Source organism: Uranotaenia lowii, chromosome 3 (assembly GCF_029784155.1).
Source record: "Uranotaenia lowii strain MFRU-FL chromosome 3, ASM2978415v1, whole genome shotgun sequence".
Lineage (NCBI taxonomy): Eukaryota > Metazoa > Arthropoda > Insecta > Diptera > Culicidae > Uranotaenia > Uranotaenia lowii.
The window spans coordinates 178,977,615-179,002,356 of NC_073693.1; the positions used below are offsets into that span (position 1 = coordinate 178,977,615).

General features: G+C 36.0%; 1 protein-coding gene across 1 annotated transcript in view; it reads left to right on the forward strand.

Annotated features, from left to right (window-relative positions):
• The window catches only part of LOC129755197 (homeobox protein araucan), an 80,722-nt gene that overhangs the window by 49,933 nt on the left and 6,047 nt on the right, over positions 1 to 24,742 (forward strand). Inside the window, exon 3 of the mRNA XM_055751571.1 lies at positions 12,942 to 13,048. Coding sequence (XP_055607546.1) covers positions 12,942 to 13,048 — 107 coding nt within the window. The remainder of the gene's footprint in view (positions 1 to 12,941; positions 13,049 to 24,742) is intronic.

Consider the following 24,742-nt stretch of genomic DNA (forward strand, 5'->3'; position numbering starts at 1 on the left):
ACGTGATCATTTGGACCCGCTTTCAAGCCGAAATTTGCTTGAATATTGCTTCTTTAATGAGTGATCCAAAAGGCGAATAGTCATTCTGCAATTCAAAAGGGCACTCCAATTTGGCGAATGAACAAAATGAGAGCACCAGTCTGTGGTAAAAGGGCCCACAGTTATATTTATTAATTTTTTGTGGTAATTAGTACGGAAAAGCTAAATTTATCGATCGGGTGTTGAAATTAAACCAATTTGAAAGCATTTTAGCGACTTCTTTAGGAAAATGATTGTACGCAGCTAAATAGGAAATTGATTTTATTTTCTGAAACTTGGAATGCGTTTTTCTCAAAACAAAGGTCTTGGCGCATTCGCCGTATTCAAAATTTGATACCGATTTCTGTTAATTTGTCAAGTTTAACAATTTTGTCAATCATGTCAACTTCGTCGATTTTTATAATTTTATCCGTTCTGTCAATTTGGTCATTTTTGTCAATCTTTTTAATTTTTTTAGTTTCGTCAATTCTATCGTACTTGTCAATTTTGTCAATTCTGTCAGTTTTGTCAAATATGTCAATTCTGTAAATTTTGCGAATGTTGTCAATTTTGTTATTTTTGTCATTTTTGTTTAATTTTTTCAATCTTGTGAATTTTGTCAATCTTTTCCGTTCTGTCAATTTAGTCTAACTTTTGACATATTGTGAATATTGTCAATTTTGTAAGTTTTATCTATTTTCTATTATTGTGTTTTGTGAATTATGCAAATTTTGTCGATTTTGTTAATTCTATCAACTTTTCCAAAATTGGCAATTTTGTCAGTTTTGTTTTTTTTTAAATTTTGTCTGTTTTGTGTTTTTTTTCGATTTTGTCATTTTTTTTTTCTTGTCAATTATGGCAAAATTCGTCAATTTCTTCGAATGAGTCAGTTTTGTCAATTTTGTCATTTTTTTTCAACTTCATCAATTTTGTCATTCTTGTCAATTTGTCAATTTTGGTATGTGAACGGCCCCCAATTTCGTCAATTTTGACTATTTTATCAGTTTTGTCAATCTTGTCAATTTCGTCAATTTTGTCAAGTTTTTCAATCTTGTCAATTTTGTCATTTTTGTCAATCTTGTAAATTTTTTTGGTTCTGTCAATTCTGTCAGATTTTTCAGTTTTGTCAAAAATGTCAATTTTGTAAATTTTGTGAATTTTTTTTCGAGTTTTTCATTTTTGTTTAATTTTGTCAACCTTGTCAATTTATTCAATCTGATCCGTTTTGTTAATTTGGTCAAACTTTTTAAATTTTAACGATCTTGTCAATTTTGTTAGTTTTATCTGTTTTTTATATTTTGTCAGTTTTGTCTATTTGGTCATGTTTGTCAATTTTTTTAATTTTGTCCGTTTTGTCATGTTTGTCAATTACGTCAATTTTGCCAATTTGGTCAGTATTGTCCATTTTGTTGACTTTGTAAACTTTGTCGATTCAATTCTGTCAGTTTTGTTAATTTTGAAAATTTTATGAGTTTTGTGAATTTTGTCGATTTAGTCAATTTTTTTTTTAATTTGGCAATCTTGTCAATTTTGTCAGCTTTTTTCTATTTTTTTGAATTTTGTCTATTTTGTATTTTTTTTCGATTTTGTCAATTTTTTTCTAGTCAATTTTATCGATTTGAACTATTCCGTCATTGTCTATTTTGTCATTCTTGTCAAATTTCTCAGTTTTGTCAAGTCTGTGAGTTTTGTCGGTTTTGTCATTTTTGTGAATTTTGTCAATTTAGTCAATTATTTATTGTTTTTTGAATTTTGTAAATTTTGTTCATTTTGTAAACATTGTCAATCTTGTCAATTTTGGCAATTTTGTCGATTTCGTCAATTTTGTAAATTTGGTCAGTTGAGTCAATCAAGTATATTTTGTCAATTTTGTCAGTTTTCTAATGTGTCAATCTTTCAATATGCTCAATTCTGCCAGTTTTGTAAAGTTTGTCATTTTTGTCAACTTGGTGAATTTTGTCAACTTTTTAGTTTGGTCAATTTTTACAATTTTTTCAGTTTTGTTTACCTTTGCAATTTTTTAAATTTTTTCCATCTTGTCAATATCGTCGATTCTGTCAGTTTGGTCAATTTAGTCAATTTTATCATTTTTGTCAATTTCGTCATTTTAGTCAACATTGTCTATTATGTCATTCTTGTCAAATTTCTCAGTTTTGTCAAATTTGTCAATTTGGTCAGTTTTGTTAATTTTGTCAATTTTGTCAGTTTTATCAAATTAGTCAATTTTGTCAATCTTGTCAATTAAGTGCATTTTGTCATTGTCAATTTGGCCAATTTTCTCAATTTTGTCAATTTTCTTCGATTTTGTCAAGTTTCTATTTTGTCAATTTTGTAAATATAAAGAATTTTGTCGATTTTGTCTTTGTCAATTTTGTGAATTTTGACAATTTGGTCATTTTGGTCAATTTTGTCAATTTTGCCGATTTTTGTCAGTTTTATCAATCTTGTCAATTTGTCAATTTAGTGAATTTTGTCATCTTTAATTTAGTTTTTTTTTCAATTTTGTCAATTTTGTCAGTTTTATCAATCTTGTCAATTCAGTGAATTTTGTCGATTTTGTCCATTCTGCCAATTTTCTCGATTTTGTCAATTTTATAAATATTATCAATTTTTATGATTTTTTTCAGCTAAGAGAATTTTGTCAAATCAATGAATAAGCCAAGTTTGTCAATTTCGTCAATTTGGTCAATTTGGTCAATTATGTCAATTTTGTCGATTTTTGTCAGTTTTATCAATCTTGTCAGTTTAGTGAATTTTGTCGATTTTGTCATCGTTAATTTAGTCATTTTTTTCAATTTTGTCATTTTTTTCAGTTTTATCAATCTTGTCAATTTTGTCAATTTAGTGAATTTTGTCGATTTTGTCATCTCTTTTGTCAATTTTGTTAATTTTGTCAATTTTGACAATTTTTTCAATTTTGTTAATATTGTCAGTTTTTTCAATCTTGTCAATTTAGTCAATTCAGTGAATTTTGTTCATTTTATCATCGTCAATTTGGTCAATTCTGCCAACTTTCTCGATTTTATCAATTTTATAAAGTTTATCAATGTTATGATGTTTTCAACTAAGTTTATTTTGTCAAATCAATTAATTATGTCAAGTTTGTCAATTTCGTCAATTTTGTCAAATTGGTCTATTCAATCAATTTTTTTCAATTTTGTCAATTTTGTCGATTTTGTCATTTTTGTATTTCGTCAACCTGGCGAAAATGGTTAATTCGGAGTTCTTTCCTGTTTCTTCAACTTAGTCAATAATGATTATTAGCTTTTTAGCATTATATGCATGTTCCAAAAAAAAATTCCAAATGCTTCAAACTCTACTATGGAGGGCTTGGTGGCGCTACTGTTTGGTTGTCATCTTCCATTGGCTTCAGCAAGTGAAAGTTCAGATTGACCTCCAAGCTGTCATCGTTTTTCTCTAGACACCAACCCCAACAACAACAACGCAACGTTAGATCTGAAGAGAGGAAGAGAAAAGGGAACAAAAAAACAAGCCCGAGAGCTTAAAGCTCGAGAGGATTCAGTAGCATTTGTCTTATTGGATTTAATTTGCTTCCACGGGCGAAATACTCTCTCGTCGTTGCTGCTTAAGAAAAAGCTTCGTAAGCACGAACGGCACGTGAGAAGATGAGATGATGTGCATACATCGTCCGCGTACCCTCGTTGTTTTCCCCTTCCCAAAGCAATCTGTGACTGAAGTCTCGAAGTTACTATCGCTTTCGTACCATGCAGTGTGGGCACGAGGTACTCATCAACTACTTCAATATTTTCGGGGTCGTACCCCTTGGTGAAAACCAGTTTAAGTTCAACAATTCGGAGCCTCGGTTCCGAAATTTTTGAAATGGTTTGGTTTCAAACTGAACCATTAAAATGAAGAAAACTAACCATCGGCCGGAAAGATTTGATCTATCGTCCTTCCCCCACATGGTTTCTGTCACGATGACATCAAACCTGAGTGGGAGTGAAGCCTGTCTGTTCTCCCTTCCACACATCGACATATTTATACTTTTAGACAGCAAGCGCGTATCTATGACGTCACGTATAATTTGACGTCATATTATCGATAATCTCGATTTTAGTGATTGCTGGTTGTGGCTAGCAAGCCAAATTGCCACGTTTTTTGGAGAGATGATTTTTGATATTTACTATGAAAAATTTTTTTTCAAACTATTTTGTATTTTTTTCTTTCTTTTATAGGTTGAAGAAGAAAAAAAATCAAATTTTTCAAGATAAAAATCATTTTTATTGTACTGCTCAGTTTCACAAAAACGTCGAGAACAAAGTTTACAAAAATTCACACAAATACACACAAATACACAGACATCATCAGAACTCGTCGAGCTGATTCGATAGGTACCTATAAAGGTATATCTAAGACCCATAATTAATGATCTCCCAAATCGACCGATAACTATACCTTTCTGTAAGAAAGGCAAAAACAGTATGTACGTAAGGACACGCGATGCGGACTAACTGAACACGCGAATGGACAGAGGCGCCAGTAGCATGTTCTGTTCATAGAGATGTCATGCATAGAAACTGATAATTTATCCCAAAGTGAAAATGCTGACCCGAGGCCGGTCTACAGTGGCAAAGCGCAGCATGAAATTTGAATTAAAAAATGATAGTCAATGCTCTCCAGCGAGTTTGTCAAACAGCCTCAACACCCGAATTTTTTATGTAGGCTACCATCAACTCTCAGTTCGACATCGAAACTTCATCATGAGGCTCAGAAATGCTAACGAGGACGAAGAAGAGAAAAAAAAACAATCAGGGAACTGAAGCGCAAAAAAAAAATAAATCCGAAATGAACATGAACAAGTATCAGCTTAAGCTACCTTTTCATCGGACTACTAGATACTGTTAGGGTGGTTCTGGAATCATCAGCATCAGCAAGACAAGTTTCATTTTATGATTGAACATTTCAGATGAACCTCCCACTGGAATCGTGTTGTGTTGCCTTCCGATTGGAAAGCTGTGCAAAGAAGGAATATAAAAATATTATAATAAAAATTTATGAATCGCTGTTCTCCAGCGTGTTCTCTCTTCTATTCCCGAAGTTTTCACATTCAAATCGAACGAAAACCGTGCCATATACATAATATCCCATCATCATGCGGTGATTGAATCAATAAAGTAAATTATCATCTATTAGCATAAATAATGTCTTAATTTAATAAAATATGATGTTTATTTGTTTATTAGTTATGCTTGGAAACGTTTTCGAAGCTTCTTCGCCTTCCTGCAGTCAAGCTCGTGCCGCTCGCAGCACACGGGAGAGACTCCAGGCTGTGATTCCAAATTTATGAATACCTGCCCGTATGTTCATGTTTAAACTCAATCCGTTCGATTGTTTATTGTTGTTGTCGAATTGACAATTTTCAGCTTAACGGAAATCGTTTTGCTTGTCATTCTCGTTCTGAGCCGATCGAGGCCATTCACACGACTTTTTCGTTTCACCAGCCACCAGGGTGCAGTAAAGTTGACACTCCAATTCCACATAACGCACCAAGTGGTTGCATTCCATTCACAATTTGCTTGGAATCATCCTTCTTCTCCGACCCAATCCCTCCATGATTGCCATGTGGATGAAACGGGCGAGAAAATTTGTCCGAGAAATCACAGCAGGCTTGGGCTGTTCGAACATGCTCAGCAGGCCAGATGATTCGATTCGATTGTTATGGTTCGAAGTTTTCTTCGTTTGGGCGCAGACTGGGGCTGCTTTTCGGTATTGAAATTCAAATTCAGTCTCCCATTCATCCAAGTCAAGCTTTCAAGAAGAAGGAAATCTGGCCAGTATCAACATTTCATATCTCGTTAATAAAATGCATGATTACTATAAATATTTGACGTTTTGTTTACTTTTCTCGCCTTTGCATCGGTTTGTCTGTTGGCTTTTTTTTATTCATTTGCCGGCCTGGATGGACCTCAAGTGGGAATCCTTACCAAGTAAAGTATCCGATCAATGGACAACCATTCAGAGTGTTTCATTCACAGACTTTGGAGCTGGGTCGTACATTCTCAGCTCGCTCGGTTAATGTGATGAATGAAAAGCAGATTTGGTGGAAAAATTGCTGACCGAATTTGATGAAGACATTTAACGTATCAATACTTTTTATGTCACTAATTTGATCGTTATTAAATTAAGCATGATTTGTGAGTGCTTATGGGTTCCATATTAGCCCTTCTAGAGGCGAGCTTTAATTCGCTGGGTAATAACAGTGGAATTTGCAATCAATCAGCATAACTTTTTAAGGTGGTCTTAATCAAATTTTTAACGAGTGGTATATTTTCGAAAGTACATTTTTTCTGATTTAATGTGAAGAATATATTAAAATTTGAAATAAAACTGAACTCTACCATGCACTCTACTGGAAGCTCTACGATCGATTGTATAATCTGCTCGAGATCAATGATTGCGTGCAAACAAATTACCGTTACCATATATCAAATTATGTCCAATGTTTTCTTCCGACCTTAAATTCCAAGCGTCCAGCGTCTTTTCCACTCAACACGCAACCTGGCCGGAGTCTGATCCCGAGCACCTGTTTCCTCCTGTAGTCCTCCAAACGAGTATGCTCGTCCAAGTAATTTGTCAACAGGATTGGCGTGCCTCAAATGCGATTAGCACCACCTTTCGTCCATGTATGTAAATGCAATCTTAAAAGCTTTTCCAACCTGGAGAGCACCTGCAGCTATGAGTGAGACCCGGGAAAACAAGCGATGAACGAATACGACGAATACAAAAAAAGCTGTGACGACGTGGATTAAACGCTACTCTCTTTCTCTATCCTAGGCTCAGATACGCATCTCGAAAGAGTTTTTCTTTACTTTCCCCTGTATGTACAAACTGTAAGCGCGTCACATTCCACCTTTGCCCATCTTCAGCGCTCAGAAACCGTCGAAGGGTTTTCACATTTTATGCCCACTTTATTTCTCCGGAACCATTTCGTTGTTGGCCAAATTACAATTGGCAGCAGGCAAGGTAGTTTTTGTTTTTTTTTTTAAACAATGAATATCATGATCTGCTATAACAAATACTGCACCATAATTGATATAACAATGAACAAAAATGAACTGAAGAGAGTGCTTCTATCATAACATTATACTTATATAGATTTAAGGCAAACATGTAAAACGGTCTACGCAAATGATTGACGTCAAAAAATAAATGAATGTCTTGCCCCAAGTACTTCTCGATGTATTATGCATCCAACTGTGGCATGTGGATTCAGCTCTTCCGCTTTCCGTCCTCAGGTTTTTAGGAATCAGGTGAACCAGAAATAGAACGAAAACGGGATGAAGGATACGTCTGCCATAAAAATAAAAATTACGTTTATGTACATATAATTTATCTTAACTACTTTCTTGGCGGCTTCTACGGGGCGAGGGTTTGTTTTTTTTCTTTTCTTATAACTGAAAAGTGTGGTGGCGTCCGTGAAATGCGCACATGCATAATTTATTAATTTAAAGTGAAAATTTTCGAAAACTCAAACAATGATCCATTCAGCGTCAGCGAGTTTACGTTCTGGATAAAAGCCTATAACAGCTTACTTTTACAACCTGTTTATGGCCCCGGAGTCAAAGTTTTATGGCTTTATTTGTAGAGACCCTCCACCCAGCTTGTGGACCACTGTTGTTGGTCCGTGCGACGATTATCGTTTCCACGAATTGAACCGGACGCAGCATGATTCGAGTCGATGAGGACGACGATGGCAACGGCAGAAAAGTTCTGGCAAATCGCTGCTGTAGGCCTGACATTTGTTTTAGCAACACTTTTGCAACGCTTGATCAGCGTTCTGTGTAGCATCAACAAATCAATCTAAATCATTTGCTAATTTGCAAAACAAACGCGTGTGAGGTCCACTTTCGCAATCAGGGTGCAGAAACATAATAATGCTACCCTATCGATAGGATTGACGCCAGTGCACGGCGATTGGCGATGTAGGGTTTACAAAACCGGTTCGAAATGTTGCGATGAAGCTGGCTGTAATGAGAAATTCTTAACAGGTTTAGGACATGGACACATTTGTTTGAGCACATTTATTATACAAGTATGAGATAGAGCTACATATTTCCGCAACATACCGTAAATCCTATCCCCCTAGAGCTGACCAATTTCCGATCGGTCAAACGATCCGATGATAATGAGTGCACGCGATTGTGTTCAGAGAGCTCAGTGTAGGTATGTTTGTTTACCCGAAACGGTCCAACAGCAGCAACGACGATGGCGACGCGACGGTGTGGTGGCGTCGTCGTGCAAATCCGTTAACATCATAAAGTCTGTCGAACACGGCTTAAATCGGTGTAAATATAAACTATTCGAGCTTGCCAAGCAAAACCCAGCCCGGCGGCGGCCAAATTAAACCGGAGGTTGTGTGGTGGTTTTCGATGCATTCTCATACAAACATCAGCAGTTCGTACAAATATTTTCCCGCATCGAATCAACAATGGGTCCAAAGTATCACAATGAGTTGTGTTGCTTTTCTTTTTTTGGAAGCAGACATATTTTGGCAGAAAAGTCACGTACGGGGTTTGCCTTTAAGCTTCACTTCAGCTTAGAAGTGATTTCTGCGCTTCATTTTCAATTTATGAATGAACTTCAACGTTTATTGCCACACTTTACGCAAAAGAGCTTGCGATTGCCGATGTATGCTGATTTTTTTCCCCTGTTCAACCTCGTACGAATTTGTTATTGAGAATGAAGCACATTTCAATGTGATAAGCATGTGTGGTCGACATCGAATCGAATGCAATTTGTCAATAAACAACGCGATTAAGCCAGACAAGCGATAATGTTGAAACAAATAGCTGATTGTATTCTTTTTGCTGCGGCTCTCTAGCAGCGGAAGCGAATGTTTGTGTTGCCATTAGTGCTGATGCTGAACGAATTTGCATTAATTGTTTTGATAAAACTCTGTCAAGATGTGTACTCACTTGAGCGTTTCTTGGGCACAACAAGAACGCGGTAGCACTGATTGACGTGAGTTTGCTCTCAAGTTTTGCACACAGTTATCGATCAGCTTTGGAATTGTCAATATTCAAACGTTCAATATAATATTTGAGTTCAAAAACTGAAGGCATCAAAGATGAACGTATTGAAGATAATAAATTCTACTTAGAACTTCAGTCAAGTCTTTGAACTTTATTTTTTAGAAATGTTCTAGAATTAACACGATTTTTTATATATACAGTGGTGAAGCACATTTATTTCGATTTTTGGATTAGATTAAAAAAAGGACTTAATGCACTTAACTTAAATTTGTGCTTATACGTTATTAAATCTAACAAGTATTGAAAACAAAGATCAACAGATGAATAATAATAATAATTGTAGCTGTAATGTTTGAAGCTGAGGCAATAAGTAAATATAATTTTAACTAATATTATCAAAGACGTTCCCTAGAGTAGTAATGAAGCGCCACTTTTATTGCTTTCATATAATACAATGCCTGCCTGAACCTGGATAAGCGAGAAACCTCTAAGAGTGAGAGAACTCGTCAAGTCTCGTAATGTTTATACCACAAAACCTCTATAAGTGATAGTCAAAAACTTATATTATACATGCAGATAAAAACCAAAATATGAGCTATAATAACGACAGCAGCTTTGCCTACTAGCGATACGCCGCATTAGACTGAGTCGATTTGGGGTCATTTTTGAATTTCTCAAACCCTGGGTTCGTTTTAGTTCAAAACTCATCCTGATTTTTTGTAGAATTTGTCATGATTTTTTGTAGAATTTTCAAGTAACGTTTACATGAGTAAATTGAACTTTAGGATTGTATGGGAAAAATTGAATATTTTGTACTGAAAAATCAACATAATTTTGATTTCTTCTGTGGATCCGAGCCTGCTTATGGGTTTTGTGCCAATTTATAAATTCTCCAAATGAAAATTTTTCACTGAACAATTTTGTCGAAGACCGTAACTGTGCATCTTATAAGGCACAAAAAATTATTAGCTGTTTAACAGGGGTATGTATTTTTCCATTGATAAACAATAAATGTCAATTGAATTCCTGCTTGTGCCTCACAAAGCATTGCATGAAAAGTAGTCATGCAATACCTCGCTAAACACTCAGCAGTGATGTCAATTGAGTTTATAGTTTATCTTGATTTCTGATACCAAACTGACATCATGATATCAAGTGAAACTGATGTCTTTGTACCTATACATTGGTGCTGTAAATTTACTCATAATTTGAGAGCAATCATGGTTCTATTTATACAGTTTCTCTTTAACACCCCTACAAGTAGCGAAAACAACAACCGGCATGTCATTTAGGTACATACGGTTAATATTTTCCATTGTTTCATAAATGATTTGGTCTTGAAAAAAAAACAAGAATCTAGAAACATTCGTTTGGTAAGAGTCGTTCAAATAAACAAGTATGAAAAAGTCAAGTCAATTAACTCTACCTCGCTATACACTAGCTGAGAATTAAGTGAAAGTGATACATCTTGTATATTTTCAGGCCATTTTATATCATAAGCAGAAAAGACCATTGCATTCGTTCGAGTCTTAAGTTATGATTAAAGGCAGGGGTGAGCAACCTTTTGCAGCAACGGGCCAAATTGAGTTTGAAGTGTTTTCGGCGAGCCACACTTAAAATAATATTTATTAATAGTAAGCAGAACTTTACGATTTTTTATATCGACAAATTTTTGAAGATAAAATGGGAAAATAAAACGAATTCATGTATTAAATAAAACAGAAATTGGACACCGGTTTTTAAATAGTAGGTGAATAATATCAGCTAAAATTGAACGAGTACCTAACTATTTCTTGATTATTTTTTAACAATTTAAATTTTTTAATCGATTTGAAATTTTTCACTGCAGTTTCTTACAAAAAAACATCGATTGTTTCCCTTTTTTTTTTAAACAGAAACGAAAATTCTAACCTGCTTCGACCCACAGAAAGACCTTCAACTTTCTGTGGTTCGAAAAAGATTTAACCTTTTTCTAGGAGAAACTCTGATTGGTTCGAACTGATGCTTCTATTCGTTATCACTTCAATTTAAACTGGCTGTATGAAGCGAAATCACAGCGAAAACTTTTAGTGAGAAAAAATAACATTTAGTAAACCATTGTCTTCCCAGCGTTTAACGTTGAATCATTATTAAATTTGTTGACTTAAAATCCTTCTTCTGTTCCCATTTTCGAAAGGTTTTTTTTACAATTCAAATTTTGTCCTCGATGATTAGGTTTTTTTCATAAACGATGAAAAAACTGTTTCGCATAAGATCATTACATTGCTGCATTTTGAGCGATGTTTTTAAAGTCACAGACAAATTTATAAGTTCACAGATTTTCAAACAAATTTCGTCAAAGTTACAGTCTACATTCTTGATTGTAGTATTGTTTTCACAGATTTTATGGATTATAATGAATTTAATTTAGATGCTTATGGGAAGGATGATTCATGAAAATCTTATGGCTATGGTTATTTCGATTGCTTATTTTCAAGAAAAAAAGATTCAATTTATCGATGTTCAGCATGATTTTTCTATGAAATTTCCGAAAAGAGCTTCACAGATGAACGTTACAAAATTTTTGGGTAGAATCACAGAACTACGAATATTTTTTTTTGTCGTGAATTCTGAATTTTTGTCGGAGACTATGATGCTTAGTCCTTCTAAAAATTTCATCAATTTTTATCCATCCGCTCAAAAGTTAACCACAAATAAAAGTGTTGCACTTTTTCTAATACAGTCGTCATGTTGAAACCCCTGAAGATCTGTTTTAAAATCTTGTTGATACAAGTGCGCAAATATGTAAGTATTTTTTGCAACTGTTTATTCAATAAAGGTGCAAAGGTCTCCTATCCATTCCTTAACTTAGATCGATTATTTCAAACCTGTACTGTGAACAATTAAAATTGATCCTAGTTGATTGAATGATACGCGCGCCAAAAAAAAATCACAATAATCCATCACCCCTTGATACACAATTAAATAACGAAACAACGATTTACACTTTGGTGGCGATAAGAACTCCTCATATTTCAATCCAACATGCGTTGGTTAGTTTTTTTTTTCGAGCTGCGAAGTATTTTTTGTTCTTTTGATAAGAATACTTTGTCTAATTGGTCCGAAATTGCTAGAACATAAATCATTTTCGAACTTGATTTATAAGGAATTTCGAATGTTAGGCGCAGATGATAGTCACCAATTGAGCAATCGCCCTAGCAATCTTGTGGCCATTTCTTTGTTTTCGTAGAGAATTGTTATTTGATGATTTTTCTTCTACTTGGACCATTATTAACAACCATAATCTACGCGGATTTACACAAACACAATCCCTGTTCGGCTGCCATGTAGAACAAGCACATTTTGCACGTTGCTGGCTCCGGATTCGGCCGTCGCTTATTATCACGCACAAACGCGTCCTCAGCGACAGCATCGAAGCATCTTCTGGAACTGGAACTGTGCTTGTAAATAATTTGTTTGAATAAAATTAATTAAGTGTCAGTTTCATTGTAAACGGTTGTCCGATTCTTCCCATTAAAATATATGGCTTTCCGTTCGATAAGAGTATCAACAGGCCGGAATGAGTGAGGTTGTTGTTCTTTTTTTGTTTCTAGAAAACCGCCCATCATCCTCAGTGACTCCCCGAATGACCTTTAAAATGCTATTCATTCAGCCTATCGGCGAAGTGTTTCGGAACGAACTTAGTAGGACGTCATTGAGTTTTTTTTTTGTTTTGTTCAATTGATTGCAAGTAGCAAAAAAAACTCCTATTACTTTGTCATTAACGCTTTTAATTCTGCAGACTTTCTCAACTCTTTTTTATGTTGTTTATAGGTATGATCAATTTAGTCATAGTTCATTAATTCTTTATAATTTTGATATAATTTTATTCACCTCCTGAATGTTTGGTGCCACAGCTAAACACGTTTGTCATTTATATTTTTCTTACAGGCTGCCGGCATCGATTTGAAAGAGAACCTCGCCGCAGGCGGTGCACCGTGGCCTTACCCCTCCGTTTATCATCCGTACGATGCAGCGTTCGGCTACCCCTTTAACTCGTAAGTTTTTAATTAAATTTATCAATATTTCACGCCGTCTTGTTCCATTTTTCCCCCGCAAACGTCATGTCCCCGACTTTCCCGACTTCCCCTTGATCCTTCGATATTTTTTCGTGAACCGGCCAAATCTGTTATGTATCGCCTCGAGCAACACCATCCCATTTGAAGGTTCGTTGTTTGCATCCTTCTGAAAATCGACGCGAAAAAATCGAGAACACATGTTTCCTCTTCACAGATTCATGTACTGTGATTAATTAATTTCCTCTCATCGTTGTCTCATTAGGCGCTCTATGAAGCGGTACGGCTCGTTATGAAATTACGACAAATTTATGAAGATGTTTTTCTCGTCATAGAAATAGAACAAGACTAACCCTGTGGCAGAATGACGAGCCGAATGAATGTCAGCTTGTGATCTGAAGATGACAGAAAATGTTTTGACAATGTTGGAAAAAAAAACTCCGTATGATCTTTGTTCTTTCCGCCCAGAGGAAACGTAGATGATGAAACATTTATGACTGCTGGAAATGCTGAATTACCTTGGATAGCCACTCTCCTACAGCTTCGTGACTTTCTACATAGATGCCGCATTAAATCGTTTTCTTGTTTTCACACAACTGTCAAATAGCACCCCTTTGATCAGGTCGCACAACTGACTGAGAGCGTTTTCATTCCTCTTCAGCCCGGCCAAGCCAAGCAGTGTCACACTATTTTCATTCAATAGATAACCGCATGCTCCCACCAGGCAATGATTGATTTCTCAATTTCCCACAACGCACACGGAGGAAAACTTTCGATGCAAATGACTCAAGCCGCTCGGCTCGTCGGGAGTCGAAAGTTGGTGACACTTGTTCAAACAAAATACTCAAGATATCCAGAATATCGTGGTGAAGTGGAAGTGAGCGTCGTCGTCTAGTTTGAAAATCTACCGTCCAAGTAGGCGACGAGTGATTTACCGATTTGCCGTGATATCACCACGGCATCGCACTCTTTGATGCTACTTTGGTCTTTTTTCCTGCTACAAATGTTGTAAGATTAAGGTGTCCGTTCTGGGCTTATACGTAGTAGTTGTATGCTAATTCGCTGTCGGCTTTGTGCAACCCGTGTATTTTTGCTGTTCTGCGACACGATTTGTTTACGTGCGAGGCAGCAGCGAACTGAGCGTATTCTAATGACAGGAAATGTTCGTTTTTTTGTTCGACTTTCAATACACAGTTTGTTATACTGTTCAACGTTTTGTTTGATCGCTTGTTCGAAAATACCTCATGTACATACGACAATGCGACTTGCTGTGTAGTTTCACTTGGGTCCACAATTTTCGTGACCCCACCCGGTGTGTGACCCTTTGACATACGTTTTACAATGTGGCTTAATTATATGGCTAATGTTTAATTTAATTAAGACTTTTCATTCGTACTGCACTTTTGAGCGCTAGGTTGATGAACTAACCGTTCATTTGCCGTACCCACAAATGTGTTGAAGACGATTGTTTCGCTTTTTCGGAAAGCGATGAATAATTGATGGAGTTAATATTCAATTCAGTGTCATTTCCAGGTAACGACATGTCTGATACTGTCAACTGCATTCCCCACCTTTCTTTATTGGATACGATTGTAATGGCTGTGCAATTTTGGTGTATGAATCATTGTTTGATATTTCTTTTAACTGTTTCATTCGCAGGGTTTTCAAACATTTTTAAATGAACCGGAAACTTCCATACTATTCAAACTATACATTTTAAATTGTATTATACCATGCTTCCAAAACGGAACTATTCAACGGCTTTCAGGCAAACAGCTGCACCTGGCATCTAAACAAACCCGGTTCTAAAATTTAACACAGTCAAACACCCAAATGTTGGATAGACGAATTGTGATAGTCCCTTTTTGTCGGAAAATGATTTTCCGATAACATCTTGGATTCCACAGCCAATCCTCTTAAGCGCAAGACAGCTCACAGGCACAGCGCGGTTGATCGGTGTGAGGCTTTCAATTTTTCATGAACCTGTCAACTGACACTTCCGATAAGGGCGTGAAATGAAGACAGGAACCCAACACAACGGGAGAATCGACAAGCGAACCTGTGAACCTCGCCTAACAGCACCTTCCTTTGAATCTTGGCCATGTCCGTCCACATTCAACAACACTATCTTTCCCGCTGCACCACTTCTACTTACTTAAATGAGACAGACCATCTCTCGGTGTCTCGGGTGCTTCTTTGGGACTTTAACTTCATTGACGTGTTTGTTGATAAATCAAGCAAAGCTTGCACCAAAGGGGACAGGACAGGGCTAATGATCGCGCGCGCACTACTTTACCACTCCCCGCTTTCCGAAAGGAGCTTCCCTGAACCCAGGAGAGGTCATGGAATCAACACGGCAGCATGGGTGGAACAGCCGACACTTTTGAAGTCATTCTCACACTCACCGGTTGTGTTTTTGTTGTTGTTTTGACGTGGAAAAAAGGCAAATAAATCAATCTTGTTTGTAGTGCGATGTATTCGTCCGCCTCCTGGGATCAACAGACGGAAATTTATCGCCCGGTTGTGATCGCAACAAACAACAAAACATATTTCGGGAAGATGGACCCGATGCGCTCGGGTGGGATATCGATTTAGTTCGATCTGAAAGCGTTTGCCGATCTGGGTATATTTCACGACGCTTCACACCTGCCATTATCATTTAGATCTAAGCTGAACTAATAAACTAATAATGTTAAAGCTCATCAGAGTAAAAGCAATTCAATAAATAAAAGGTTGGCCACTTCCGATATTGATGTAATTGTACCTATTAAAAGTTAAGGTTTGTACCAGTTAGTTTTCGGGCTCATAACATATCCGATATCTCCATGAGGAGATATCGTACAAAATTTGTAAAAATATGTTTTTGCAGGACTTTTATTAAACTTCTAGGAAAAAAACAAACAAATTTTTTTTGCTGTTCTGAAGAAATCCTAGCTAAATCGGAGCAGAACTTCAAGGGGCCTTTTTGTGACTGTACGAACGGTAAAAAAACTATGTCCTGAAGACACTTCTCCTTATAAACTTGCTTGTTCATTCGACTTTTGTTTTCTTCCACCAGCTACAGCTGGCTTTCAAAATCATTAATTTGCGGGCAAATTTATCCGCGAAAACAAATTTGTACCAATCCTGGCGAAGTTTTCAATACTAGGTGCACAAATGTCCAGATCAAAACACTGTAATCAGTTTCTCGGTACCACAAATAGAGACGCTACAGTAAATAAAAGTAAACGGCCTGACACTAACTGGACCTTAGTTTGGTTATTAGTGAATAGTTCCTCGGATTTAAAATTGGAGTTCAGCAACAAAATTCCAAACCAGAATTAAGAATTTACTGTATTTTACTTCATTTGACTTTATTACGACCCAAGAAGTTTGAAAAACTGTTGACGGTCTTTATCGGTGGTACTTTTCTAAGTGGGTTTGCTTTTCCTTAAATACTTTTTAAGTTTAAAAAATCTCTTAACTGCTTCGAAGTAAAAAAAAGAGGATGGAATAAGGGATGGGTCTGGGGATAGAAAGAGTAAAGGATAAATTTAGGGGTGATAATTTCAATCTATCATATTATTAAGAAGATAACAGACAGAGAATTGGAAATACAGTGCGCAGTTCGAGAGTGAAACTCGAAATAAATCAACAAATCAGATCATTCCAATTTTGTCCAACTTTTCGACAGACTTTATTATTAACTTATAAGGCTTATAGAAGTGAGTTCGTTTAACTAAAAAAATATCGATGTTTAATGAAAAAAATTTGTGATGTTTTCCTTTCATATTTGATTTCCCATATAAAATATGTGGCAATATTCAAACAAAAAGGACTATAACTTTTATCGCTTGGTTCAAAATTAACTACTGTTTTCTAGAAAATTGCACCAAAGATTAAAAATCTCCACTTTATAGTTTTAAAATGTTTGCAGAGTTGCCAAAAATAATTATATTTTTTAGAATTCAAGTTTTTACCTTTCTTCTCAAACTCCTTAACTTAAGGGCGTTTGTGGGTCGCCTTAGAGTTGTTTTATTTTAAGTAAACCTTTTTACTGTTTGTTATTTTGATGAATGAATGGTTCAAATTATTGGCTGCGCGAATAGAAATCCTTCTCAGCATTCTCAGTACCTAACTGAAGAACTTCAAGTTTTCGATCAATATCTTTTTTTTGTGCTTCTTGTCTCGTGTCAGTTTATAAATGTGTGCAAAATAAAGCCTCAAGTCACCCAAATTTTGTATGAAACACTTTTTAAATATTCCATTATAAACATATTAAGCTTAGAAATGAATTTGTTAAGCCAAAAGAAAAATCGAAATTGAAAGGTAAAAGTTAAAGATACTTTCGTTGAATTTTTACTTCCAATCGCCTGTTCAAAATATAAGGACTGTTCACGAAAGAAATTGGAGACTTGTTATTTGATGTTATAAAATAAGTATTGATGCTGAAATTGGTATATTTACGTTAATTGTGTGTAAAACTCAACACTATTTCACGATTTTTCAGCCTGATGTTATGATTTTTTTTTTCAAAAGGTTATCGTTTTTCATTCAAAAACAGGTTTCCACGTTTTTTCATGAACACTCCTTAGGTATGGGCATTTATTGATATTTTTCCAAAAATAAACATGATTTTTTATGCGATTTATTTTCCCAAATTCCTAAATTCAAGCGTTTGAGGGTTGCCTAAAAGTTGTCTCATTTAAATTAAAAATGAGAGGTAGAAAAACTTTGGCTCAAGGAAATTTCCATACTTTTTTCAGTACCTGAAGAACGCCAAGTTTTCAATCTCTATTTAAACTGTTAAACTCGATTTTTTAAGGCCACCCTTCAAAGCTTTCTAACTCTTTTGGCTGCTTCACAGTTGTTCAAATCTCCAAAAAGCTGGAGAATGTCCATTTTTCAAGTCAGCGACAACCAAAATTTTTATGTAGTATTCGAATCTTCAATATTCAAGAAACATTTTGATGTAATTAGATATTTTCTAGGAAACCTTCCATGGAATAAACAAGAACGACAACTGAAACACAAAAAAAAAAGGATTTTTTATTCAATACTTCAAAAAATTCGGTAGTGAATTTTGCAAAAGGGCGAATGCGCCAAATGTAAACAAATGGAGTTGTAAGCTGGGTTCGAAAAGTACGTTTGGAAATCTACATTTTGATCAGCTGCTAGTTTTTGCTATATTTTGAATACGATAGCATTGAGTGGAACGCTGTTTGGTTCAAAAATGAAGAATATAAAGTATTTATATTGCAGTGCGAACGATTAATTATCAAAACAAAAATCACAGTGATAATCTTCATTAATAATATTCATAGATATATAATTCAACAGAAATCAAATTTACATTTTATAGCTCAGAACCCGTTTTTGCATTATAGAAAAAGTAGCTAACTTTGAAAAAAAAATAATTTTTTTTTTTTCAATTTTCCGCATACAATCTTTAACAGAAAAGTTTTTATTAATTTTTTCCAACTTTTTTTTTACTTTGAACCACTGTGCGCCTGTAATTTGGCGGCTCGGCTATTTCAAGGGGAAGTGACCGAGACTTCTAGGTGCGGGTAACCTGATTGTCAGATCAATAATTTCATGAAGAATATATGAATGAAGATTCTCAAGATTTATTTCCAAAACATGGTTCGAATTCAAAGGAAATTACCAATAGCCCACTCTACCGTAAAACACCTCGCTTGAGGCTAGTGGAATGCGTCTGACCGTGTTGTTGGTTGTTGTCGTGTGTGATGTAGAATAATTTATGGGCAGTAGTTGAGTGTCACAAAGTCTGTTCATTTGTTGCCGATCTGCGTGGGCGTGTGGTTGCAAGAAAACGAAGCGGCGCTCTCGACTGGCTTGTTTCGCCCATTGACAAATGTGTAAGCCTTTCAGAATTAATACATTTTTGTTAATAAACATTACGAATTGATAGTTCTCCGTACTCCTGAACAAGATAATGAAAACGTACATTTTATGGTGTGGAGGTAAATATTCGATAGCTACATCTTCTCTCGATCGCAATTATTTGAGGGAAGTGTGAAGGAACAACAATGTTTTCTCGGCCACCCGGGCCTAAATTGATTTTTATTTGTTGCAAATTGTCATCACCGACAAGCAGTTTCGCACAGAAAAGGTTAGCGCTACTTGTTTGTCGTCATTATACGTTTAACAATTTTAACAGGCAAGGTCGAATTGAAGTCGGTTGTAAGCTACGTTCGAATAAAGCGTTGTCAATTGGCTGTAGACGTGATTCCGCCATCAAGAGTTGACGATTTGCGAAACGTGAAGTGTGATGGACGGTTGAGATTTGCACGTCGAAAATTTCACCTCACAGGCCAAATGTCAGCTTCCAAGTCGCGATTCCGTAGGCCTATACCGAGTGTGTTTTCAATTCAATAGCCCATAAATAAATATCGAAACACATAAATGATAAATAATCCTACGGAATGATATCATCTTCATGATTTATCTGAATTTGATTTTCTCAATCCGCGAGGCCCATCAACGGCAGACGGCGGCTTCGGATCGATTCTTTTTTGTTTTTGGTTCCTGCACAGTTGGTTTGACTGCGAGTTTTGTACCGTGTTCGTCAACATTCGAAAGGACATCATTCAACTCCGAGTCACAGAGAGAGATAGACTGAGATCGCGTGAAGTCCTCGGATGCTGTGACACTTTTATCCCTTCAGCGGCAGCAGTGGCTACGCTTTTTCATCAGCAGCGTCATCTGTATCGTCCAACCTTTCTGGAGGTTAACACATTTAGCAAAGTTTATTCATTTACTCAATCGAACGATTCGTTTCGGGCCAGTTCAGCTAGCTAGAAGAGTCGTCGTTTGCAAATCTATCATCAAGATTTTAACTGCCATTACTGGTCTGGTATGGCGTGGCTTAGAAACGGAATCTGTCGTTTGCTCTCTGTCTCTACCTTTCTGTATCACAGCCAAACGAACAATACACGCGACGATTTCTAAACAGTGATAAATGATGGTTGATTGAAATTGAACAGTAAATTTCAGACATGACAAATTTTCTGTATTTTGATTGACTTTTGATAGAAACCAGCATAGCCGGTTTAGAGAGGAGCCCATTCCCCCATTCTTCCGCGCCGAGACAAATTTGGAGCAATCTCACAAACGAACGGAACGGCGGAAGAGTGAAATTAATTTCGACAGACTGAGCGTCGAATTTGACGGAACCGCCGTTCGCTGATGAATGGAGAGACTGCCTCCGATGATGTCTCGTTTACACTGTATTTCTGTATGTGGTGCAAAAGAACGTTGTAATGAAATATCAACTAGAGAGCAAGATTTAATTATTCATCAAACACAGCAATGACATTACTTCGGTTCGCGGCAGCATGGATGGAAGTACCTACTTTTGTTGATAGGTACCAACACTTGTCGTCGGCAGCCCGCGAACAACCCCGTAGGAGGGCGGGATTCGGATCGAAAATAAAAACGGCTCCTCCTCGGTAATTGCTGTGTAATGTAACTCTGACTAGTACGCTATAATGAACAGGATATTTTTTGCTGTACGAAACGTTTGGCCGCCATACCGATACGAATGATGATGATCGTCGTGGAGCGAAAAACGAATCAGGCCCTCAGCTCTGGGAGGGCAATTTTTTCCACTGATACCAAATCACTCGGATGGAATAAAAGGATTATTGTCGGTTGGAAATTTGTTCAAAAATTCATGATAATGGAATACAGTTTCACGAGCGTTGATCCTGACAGCGATAATGATTGAGCGAGAATTCACTGACTGCTGGCAGGCGATACGTTTAAAAAACTTAAATTGTATCATTACTTACATTTTATTGAATCATAACTTTAAAAACAAAGCGATGCCAATAGTTCCACAGTCATACATTTTTATCCAAATCACCGATCGACTATCATTATTTATTTGATGAAAAAAAAGTTGTAATGAGCTACGTGATATTTTAACCGGAAAATGGAGATTGAAAAGCTTATAATTATTTGAACAGCAAAGGAACTATTTATGTCTTTATTTTTCAATCTGAATTTTCTCTGAATTGTCTGATCTGTTAGTTTCTCTCATAAAACAGAGTGATAAATATTTTGCGCTTGTGGCTTGTGATATAGCTCAGTTGGCAAGTCAGTTGCTTTCTGAGCCGATGTCCGTGAGTTCGAGCCCAAGAGTAAACATTAGACTGGCCCATAACAAAAAAAATAGTTCTATTCCACGCGGCACCCCCTAGGTTGGTGCCTTTAGGTGAAAAAATGACTTTCTGAAAGTTTCAGGTCATTTGGCAGAAGCACGAGCTGGCGCAAAGGAAATGAAATTTGTATGAAGATTTTCGGAAAAATGTATGGAAAATCGCCATAACTACACTCTTTGTGTTCTAAAATATGTTCCCAGTATGCTAGAAAGCTCAGAATTTTAGGAATTGAGTTCAAATAATGACAAACAAGTTTGTAGAAGATTGTGACGCGATACGAGTTAATTGTGATGAGTTATTTGCAATTGAATGTGTGATTGTCGAATTTCTATGATAAAACGTGAACAGTGTATTGGGTAATAATCGCATTTATTTGATCGCATCGTCACACAGTGAGAATACAAAATACGAAATTTGTGTCCCGGCAAAGTTGTAGCTTATTTTATAACAAAAAAAATGCAACTATGCCGAGGACACAAATTTTCTATCTGTTATCTCAGTGTGTACAATGCGATCAAGTTAGTACTTATAATCCACCTATATACCGTTCACGATATATCTTCGTAGTGGGAAAAAATTACACATTTATTTGCAAATAACTCATCACAGTCAACTCGTATCGCGTCTCAATCTTCTACAAACTTGTTTGTCATTATTTGAACTACAATTCCTGAAATTCTGAGCTTTCTAGCATACTGGGAACATATTTTAGAAAACAAAGAGTGAAGGTATGTCGATTTTCCATACATTTTGCTGAAAATCTCCATACAAATTTCAAGTCCTTTGCGCCAGCTCGTGCTTCTTCCAAATGACCTGAAACTTTCAGAAAGTCATTTTTTTACATAAAGGCACCAATCTAGGGGGTGCCGCGTTGAAAATTTGGGCCAGTCTAGTAAACATCGATCAAAGTTGTACCGGATAAGTTTTTCAATGACTTGTCCGCCAACTTCATCGTTGATATAAGTCGCGAATGACATGAAGATGTTAAAACGACTATAATCGAAACAAAAAAAAAATATTTTGCGCTTCAAATATCCCCGGTTATTTGCAAATTTCAAGAATATATCTGAAGCCCTTGTCTGATATTGAAATGTCACATGTTATCAAGCTTTCTCAAAATGATTTCAAAATCATTCTACATAGTGTCTCTGATGGAACCATTTTATTTATCGAGTATTAGCGAGAAAGTCCAATTTGTTTCCTAGTCTTAAATATTTGTTCATTAAGTCCTCACACTTACTTAGCTCAAAATATAAATAACTTAATTTTCAAGAACAGCCTGAGATATTTTTTCATAAACCCAACAAAAGCTCTTTACTTCAGGTGATCCTGAACAAATTTATGTAAAAGATTGTTTTTTTTTTATAATAACCATCCTGAATATTCAAAGTCTCTACAATCAATAACTAAGATGGTAGATTACTATTTCTGGTCTGTACAATTAATAATGATATGTTTTATTAGACTTTTCAAATGAAATAATAATCACTTCGTTTGTGACATTCCAACTCTTTTCTCTCAACTTACATCACTTTAATGTATTCTACAAAATTGTAGCCAGGGAAATTTCCTATTAGATCATGTTATTGACATACAAAATTGGATTAACGCTAAAGGTAAGATAGGCGATTTCACAGTGATTAGTATGATTTTGTCTTTGAAGAAGCCTTAATGGCTAAAAGGTTAAAAAATATTCAAAAAAAAAATGTTCTAGACCCCCCGATAGATTATTTCAAATTTGAGCTCAAAAGAAAGGGAAAAGTCCAAGCTTTTAAACGGTGTAAAAATTAGCTAATTTTTGAAAAACTAAGTTTTCTCCCAGAGACACCGTTTCTATGACACGAGTTATTACCAATAAAAAAATTACAGAAAATAATCTGGCTTTCTACAGTTTTTGAGAATTTCCGGTGTCCAAAATTTCATTCGCGGTATTTGGGAATTTCCTTATTTTTGAATCAACTCAAAATTCTATGAAAGGTCACTTTTATTGAAGCTAACGACTGTTTTCTAATTTTTTTTATTGACAAAAGGGTTTTTACAGCCAACTTGTTTTTTTTTGTTGAAGCAAACGTGTGTCTTTAAAGACTTCGTTTATTCATTCATACATTTTAATTCCCCGCACTAATTGATTGAATATTATTTGCGTTTGGAGCCAAAGAAGTTTGAGTGCAAAAATCATAAATTGGGAGGTATTAATGCCAAACAATTCTACTTAGGTAACTTAATACTCTTCTGGTGCAAATTTCAGTTTTTTTTTTAAATTTCATCATACTTTTTTAGTCGGATGAAGACTACAATTTTCAGAAAATGTATAGAATATAGAGAAAAACGAGTATGAAACGAGTATGCACTCATACCTCGCTGGCTCTGATGGCATCAATGCAGATTGCACCACTTAATCAATTTGACAACATTTGCTGAAACTCCAGTCGTTGTGGCTGGCAATCGTATGAGAGATTATAAAGTCATCTGCCTGCCTAAAGCATTCCAAGAGCTGCATTGAACAGGAGCGGTCCCACGTTGCTGCCCTAAGGTACCAACTTCGATATTTTGGTTACTTCGGAACACATGATTCTAACCAAAGAATGCATTGGGGTAGTCAAACTGAAAGGATGAATGCTAGTTTAAACATCTCACAAACTCCTTTTCTTATTATTTTTTCTTTATCAGAATGATATCACTTGCATAGTTAATTGTTATAAACATCGGTGGTTTCCAGTGGCATTTATTAAATAAATGTTTCGTATTAAAACTCAAGGCTCTCGTTTTCCTACAGCAGCTCTTTGAGCAATAAAACTCCCCGAAAATAAACTTCACCTAGTTTCAAGCACTCTTTTGGATAAACAAAATTGAAATTCGGCTACCAACTGGAGTCGAAGAACACACTGTCCCGGGCAGCAATTAAACTCAGAACAATACCTAATAACTAGCAAGTAATTTAGTAACCATGATTATCAAATTATCATACCTTTATCTTTGAGTTTTATGTTCCCGCGAGATTCGACTGTGTTTTGATGTGTCTGCTGCTTGCCCGTTGTCCTACATTCGATGAGGGAATGGGTTTGCTTTCGGTTCTGATTCTTCAGGTATGGAGAAAGGTTTTGGGCCTCGCGAGCGGCTCATTTACATAACCAATAAAACCGCTAAAAGGAGTTAAGTGAAACCCGGCGTCCGTCGGCGTCTTATAGCACCATCATCGAGAAAGCGTGGCTTCCGTTCTTTTCCCTCCCTAATGAATGATCGAGTCGAGTGAAGATTGTCTTACCGGACGATTTGGTGGGACAATTTGACGTGTATTCGTTCAACGACCAGGCCAGAAGTGCATTCATTAGATCTGATTTCTAGGAAAGTCACGCTCCCCGGAGTTCGTAGTTATTTGTTGTTTTTGATGTGAAGAATTACCTAGCCATATCAGTATTCGATGAGAATGCATTTGCTGAAGCCGGCGCGGTTTTAACTTGGTGTGCTTGAAGTGCGTCATCAAATTCAACGAGTTTCTCAACACACGAAG